Source organism: Pelodiscus sinensis, chromosome 18 (assembly GCF_052426305.1).
Source record: "Pelodiscus sinensis isolate ZL-2025 chromosome 18, ASM5242630v1, whole genome shotgun sequence".
NCBI lineage: Eukaryota > Metazoa > Chordata > Testudines > Trionychidae > Pelodiscus > Pelodiscus sinensis.
Window position 1 is genome coordinate 9,312,258 of NC_143069.1, and position 6,982 is coordinate 9,319,239.

The 6,982-nt window shown below is 43.4% G+C and overlaps 1 protein-coding gene across 1 annotated transcript in view; it reads left to right on the forward strand.

Moving 5' to 3' along the window:
* The window catches only part of LOC102452824 (butyrophilin subfamily 3 member A2-like), a 31,195-nt gene extending 26,719 nt beyond the window's left edge, over positions 1 to 4,476 (forward strand). Inside the window, exons 9-12 of the mRNA XM_089769977.1 lie at positions 808 to 834; positions 1,316 to 1,336; positions 1,485 to 1,511; positions 2,618 to 4,476. Coding sequence (XP_089626103.1) covers positions 808 to 834; positions 1,316 to 1,336; positions 1,485 to 1,511; positions 2,618 to 3,207 — 665 coding nt within the window. The 3' untranslated portion in view covers positions 3,208 to 4,476. The remainder of the gene's footprint in view (positions 1 to 807; positions 835 to 1,315; positions 1,337 to 1,484; positions 1,512 to 2,617) is intronic.
* Positions 4,477 to 6,982: the final 2,506 nt, after the last annotated feature.

Consider the following 6,982-nt stretch of genomic DNA (forward strand, 5'->3'; position numbering starts at 1 on the left):
TCTTCCAGAGCAACAAACCCTCATTTCATGAACCCCACAGTCGCACCCTAGCTACATCTACACTGCATTGCTATTTTTGGATATCGGAGTATCCCGAAATAGCTATCCTGCATCTTTATAGCAAGCCCATTATTTTGGGCTCGCTATTCTGATGTCCCTGTAAACCTCATTCTACGAGGGTTAAGGGACATTTTATTTCGAAATTTGGCACTGTGTAGACAGCACCAAATGACGAAATAAGCTATTTTGAAATAGCATAGAAATAAGATACACAATTTGTGTAGCTCAAATTGTGTATTTTATTTTGAGTTACGGTGCAGTGTAGATGCACCCTTAGTAGCCAAGCCTCTTCAAACAAACCCTTGTAGTTTCACAGTGTTATAGAGGTGTTGTAGTTGTATTGGCCCTGAGAAAGATAGGTGGGTGAGGGCATATCTTTTAGAGCTCTGTGGTCTTGAAAGCTTGTCTGTGTTACCAACAGAAATAGATTCAAAACCAGTATTTGTTCACCTGTCTTGTCTCTCTCTCTCAATGTTACAAATCAGTCACAAAAAGGGCATACAGCACTATAGGCATACAGAGCTCTTAAGTTATATTACACGCAGTGCCTCTGCTCTTGTTCATTAACAACAATAAGTGGGATTCTCAAAGTTATTAGGTGTCTAACACATTGATTTCAATGGGAGCTAATGCCTATATTCCTCTGTGGACTTCACCCAACGTAATTTTGGCTCTGAGTTACATGGTTTAAATCGCTCTACTCCAAATTCCATGTGCTGAGTTTGTGTTTCTGTCTTCTATTCCCAGAACTGCAGGATCGAAGCAAGAGAATTGGTAAGTGCGTCAGTTGCCCTGTCAGTGAGCAGAAGTCACCCACTGCACATGGTGCTGAAATATCTATGCTACAAGCCTTGTCTGCTGATCATAGGACAGGGAAAAGAGTGTGAGGCAAATCTGAGATAGCCACCTCACCCTTTCCAGCATGCATGCGTTTTCCATCAGAAATGTGAGAGCTATGAATCCTAAGGCATAAGGGATCGGTTGACAAAGGCTTCCCTTGTCGACTGATCTGCATCTTGACTTGCTTGCTGTGCCGACAATCAGCTGAGCCGGCACAGTGCGGTGGCCATTTTTATTTTAATGAAGCCAGGGATATTTAAATCTCGGCTTCACAGACTATATCGGGTAACCTATTTTACATGCCTCTGGTGACAGAGGCACGTAGTCTAGACATACTCAAAGAGATTCACATGGCTTTGGATCAACAGAGTTCTGCTTAAGTTACAGGGAATAACACAATCTCTTTCCATTTCAGAGAGACTGACTGCAGAATTAGGTAAGGTGATATGTTTATATGTCACATGTCATGCACTGAGTATTCTTTATATGCACATTCTAATCTGCTCCAGAAGGACATTGCTTCTCTCTACAAAGGTCCAGGCAATCCAACTTCCATAAACATATTCATCTTCCTTCCCTTGCAGATTTCAGGAAAGCTCGAAGCTACATGGGTGAGTAGGAGGGTTCTGGGAGGCAGTGTTGCTTCTGAGCTGGGCCAAATATGTCTGCTGATAAATTGTTTGACCACACTTTGGTTCATCATTATGAAATATGCTCAAAAGACCAAATAAGCATATAATTAAGCGTTAATATGTCATATGGTACAGGAAATAGATTCTATGAAATACCTAGCTAGGAAGAGCAATCTCCTGTAGTATTAAATAGTGTTAAAACACTGACCTGACGCAGGAGTGTTAAATTTTTAAGGCCAGACTTTTATACCCTACATTGTTTCCCAGTAAAATTTACTATATACACAATTTGAAACTAGATTCAGATTTCATCTCACTTTTTTCTTGTCTTACGATGAACCCTAACCTTTGTTCTGGGTATGTGCATTTCGAGTTCTAAGAGGCTTGCAGACACCTCATAGTTCCTGTACTAGGATAGATTTGAGAGGGCTACTCCCTTTTTGTTGCTGTATGGAAACAAATATATGTCTAGATATTGTCAGTTTTCCAATCTATTTAAGCCAAAGTTTTCTTCAGTTAATACAAGATTTGTGGGATACTTAGCATAAGTAAACAGGATTTTGACTCACTTTTATGGCCCTCTGTGGATTAGTCTTGCTCCTATGTAGCACATTCAGAAGAAGAGTCAATTGTGCCAAGTGACACAGAATGTGGATTAGATTGAATGGATGGGTTCTCTGAGCTCTTCCTTTAAATCCTGCTCTCCTTCTGGTTTGCTGTCTTCTTGGAACCTGATAGGGCCTCAAGGGATTTTACTCATCTATTACTAATGTGTGGTTATAGGGTCATAGAAATGTTGGACTGTTTGTCTAAAAAGTTCTTTAAAACCTCCAATGTTGGGATTCCATTTCCACAATCGGTTCTAGTGCTTCTCATCCTTGGCATTAGACAGCTATTCCTATTATCTAACATAAATCTTCCTTGCTGAAGATTAAGGCACTTCATTTCTGTCCTGCCCTTGGTAGATATGAAGAACAATGTATCTCTTTCTCATAGAACGTAACATATTTACAGACTGTTATCAAGCCCCTCTCAAGGCAAGACTTCCCCAGTTTTGTTAATCTTGGTCTGGTTTCTCTCCCCAGAATCTATCACTCTGGATCCAAATTGTACACACCCTGAACTGAAAGTATCTACAGATAAGAGAAGTGTCTGGAATGAGCCTGGATTTCCAGAATCAACCACACCCTCTGAAGTCCTGATCGCAGTAGGGGAGTGTTTTGTGAGGAGGAAGCTGTATTGGGAGGTGGAGGTGGGGGAAGAACCAGACTGGGAGCTGGGGGTACTAAGTGAGACTGTGAGGGGTGAAGTGAGAGAAGCAGCATTAGAGCACCCACCTGTGGAGGGATGCTGGTCCCTACGGAGGTCTGACGGGCAGTATTACCCCACTGAGGCACATACTAAAATCCGAGAGTGGGATTTATGGCCGACAGTGATTGGAGTTTATCTGGATAGAGATGCAGAGACCATTTCATTTTATAATGTCAATGCCTTGGCTGATATTTTAGTGATTCCTTTTGACAATTCAGAGAAAGTGTATCCATTCCTCAGGCCGGGCCCTGCTGTGGGGAGAGACAAAGGGAAATCCCTCAGGATCTGCCCTGACACAGACTGGGATTTCCCTACAAAATTATCAGTGCAGACTGTTTGTCAGGACAGAGACCTTTGCTCATAGTCACTGTCATCCTGAGCCTGAAATGATGGGAGAAGAGACGGCATCAGTGCAGGACCATCCACAACCGAACAAAAGGCCAATGCAGGAATGGAAGAAATTGCTACGTCTCATGGCTTGAAATTCAGCCCACAAGAAATGCACTCCCAGATTTTAAAAAAATCAGCCAAGGAAATGCACTCACCACTTGCCACAAAACCTGGACCTTAGCAGGTCTATTTTCTGCTCTGATTTTTTTAGACATGGATTTTATTTTGTTCAGTGTCCCCATCTCCCTAGGAGCAGGAAACCCCATACAAATTAACCTGAAACTGCACCTTGGGAAAACATCACAATGCTCATTGGCCCACTTTTTGGGACACTCAGCAAGGAAGAGGATATAGATCCTATTCCCAGTGCCAATGACCACTCAGTCTATTATACAAAACGGAAGAGCTCCAACAGGAGAGACAGAACAAGTCCTGTGTCAGAATATTGCAGAGCCCTCTGATTAGGGTGCTCACAAGGGGTTCATCTATACTATAGAGTTTTTTTGGAAAAACAGATGTTTTTCTGAAAAAACTTCACCTGTGTCCACACTGCAGTCATGTTCTTTCAAAAGAAAATCAAAAGAACGCAGGAGTTTTGCTGACATTGGTAAAACTCATTCTATGAGAAAGAACGCCTTTTCCAAAAGAGCTCTTTTGGGAAAAGGCATGTGTGGACATGGCAGAGGGAGTTTTTTTGAAAGAAGAGATTAAAAAGGAACATTGCAACAGACTGGAGTTTTCTCTTTCTGTGATTAGAGAGAAAAGCACATTTCAAGACAGCAAAGTGGAGAGACACACTCTGCATCCATTGATTGAGGAAACATCTCAAGGAAAGAGGTGTACTCATAAAGAACTGGAATCTGCTTCCTTGGAAGCCCTCCAATGAGCTCTGTAACTGTCTGAATTTTGGAAGAGGGGTTTGGAAACATACCATGTAGAATGGAAAAGTTTGAAGTTAATGAATGTAGGTCTTAGTTGACATTTTATTATTTTGTTTTGTAGTGTAACATTTTTTGCCCGTCAATCCTGTTTCAAGTAGAACCTCCAGATTTCCTTAAATAAACACACTTTTGTTTTACTACAGATGCCTACAGTATTTTGTCCTTCAGGAATAGGGATTGTAATGGGTTAAAATCATAGACATTCTTTTAGGGTTCTCCCCTGGTGTGGTGATGATGCTACTCATGCCAGCCTTCCTGCTGTCTGGGGCTTTCCACCATCCTGTCAGATCCTCTGGTCTCCCCCAGACAAGGCACAGAGTTGAGGTAACAACCTTCCTCCACAGAGTAACACAGACACTGAACTAGTTCAGCTCCAAGAGGGCTCAGCTCTGTGGGCTCAGCACCCAGTAAACTAACTCAAAAATGGGACCAAAAGGTTGTACACAAGGAAAGCTAATAAGATCTGCACAGTGGTTGCTTTTCTCCCCTGGGTAACAATTATTTACACTGGGGCTTGATAATAAACAAAATTGTTTTATTACATATAAAAAGTTGGCTTTAAAGTGGCTGCAATTGAAAACAGTAAGATCAAAGTAAGTTACCAAATTTAAATAAAAATGCTTAGCTAGTTCTAATCCACTAGGAAACTTATCAAAGGCAAATTCTTACCCTAAACAGCTGTTCTTATTTTAGATATAAGTTTCAAATCTGAATTGATCTTTTTGGGTCTGCAGCTTCTTTAAAGTTCTTTTGTATCCCCTTGGGGTGGACCAGACAGTTTCAAAAGCCGGCTAGTTCGGACTGCGTGTAGCTAGTTCGTGCCGCATGTAGCAGTGCGGCACGCAGTCCGAACTAGCCGGCATTTAAAAATGGCGCCGGCCGGGATCATGCACATGAAGCCCGGGAAATTCAAATCCCAGGCTTCATTTGCAACTCCGTATGACTACATTAACCCCCCCTAGTTCAAACTAGGGGGGTAGTATAGACATACCCAGAGAGCCATAAAAATGTTGGTATAGAGTGGGTGTAGCCAGACAGGAACCCCCCTTGTAACATCCATTTTTGCTTGCCTGGAGCATACAGGGCACACAGAGCAGAAGGCCCAGGCTGTCTGACCGTGAATGGCTGTAAACAGAGAAACACCAATTGCTGACCAAGAGGCTGCCAAGGAGTGCCCTTGACTCAAACCCATATTGATACGAACACACAGCCGTCTGCGGGGGGAGGAATCTCTCGCACAGTAAAAAAAAAATGTCTAGTACTCATAATTTAGTTATCGCTCTTGCAAGTGTAAATTAATTTGAAACTTGCTTGTAAGAACTGGCGTCACAAAACAGACCAGTACAATTTGGCATCTTAAGATAAGAAAGAGGATACGGGCCCCCAGGGGTATAAAGATGGGTCCAGCAGCACATTTACTCTGAGTGTCAATCTACCATCTATCTGCTGGTCGGGTTAGGTGTTTGATCTCCCGAGGTTCCAAGGGGATGCCCACCTCGTATTCGTCTTTCCTAGGAATTGAGAGACCGGCCCTGGCTTGACCCGCTGGAGTCGAGAGGCACAGAGAGGGGTAAAAATTGTACCTGGATGTGGTCCTTTGTCTTAAGTGTACACATAGACTTAGAGCTCTTTAAAGATTAAGCTGTCACTTGGTACCATTTTTTCTGTTTTCTATCTTTATTTTCTTTGTAACCATTTTTAAGATCTATATTTGCTAGCAGTTAAGAAAGAGAGCAATAGCCATTGTAACCATATGCTTTTATAAGTCTTTTTAATAAACCTGTAACTGTTTAAGCTTTAACCTGACTCCTTCAGTTGCTGTAACAGAACCAAGCACAATTTAAAAGAACTTCAGCCGGTCATAAGGAACAGGTATAGGAAGAGCTTGGGCGTTTGGATTTGTGTCACTCCCAGGTGACAGATCCGTTGGGGTATCTGTCACATTACCGAATTGGAGGGAAGCAGCCAGATCATGGCTGCACCCATAGGTGGGGGTGCTGGCCCCAACAATGGTATAAAAGGGAGCCATGTGGGGTGCTGAATAGAAGCTTATTATCTGATAAGCCTATGTAAGCTATTTATGTGGTTGTATAATGTCTGTGTGTGTAGTTAGGAATCTGTAGTCTGTGTGGATACTGAAGACTTCTCTGCATGTGGCTGAGCATTGGGCAGAGCCCGGGCCTGTGGACATGCTAATTAGCGAGGCCCTGTGGGACAATGGCACTCAATGGGCTAACGACACACCTAAAGCATGAGGGCGGACACCTAAGAGCTGCAGCAGAGAGAGGCTGAGGACCAGGTGACCTGCTGCATACCAGAAGAGGCCAGGAAGGGGGTATAAAGAGGCCATGTGGTCGATGCCATTTTGGTTCTCAGCTCAGCACTTCATCCCAGAGGCAGCACTGCAGGGATTGAAGAGCCCGGAAGACCTGTGGACCCATCCTGATGATAGGATGCGCAATAAGAACTTTTAAACCAGCAGCTGTACATCTCTGCTAGAGCCTGCATCGAGGACTGGGAGATTCGGTGCATGTAACGTACTGTACTTTAATAACCTTACTCTCGGGCTTTTCTTTCTTGTAATAATAAACCTTTAGATATAGATTCTAAAGGACTGGCCCAGCGTGATTTGTGGGTAAGGTCCAGAGGGTAAATTGACCAGGGATCTGTGGCTGGTTTCTTGGAACCGGACAGAACTTGTTCGGGGTAGGTGGGATTGGGTGCTAGGACCCCCCACCTGTGTATGAGGCCCGGGGCCATCTGGGGCACGGTTATTGCTGGGGCGTCGGAGGGGTTTTGCTCGGGAGG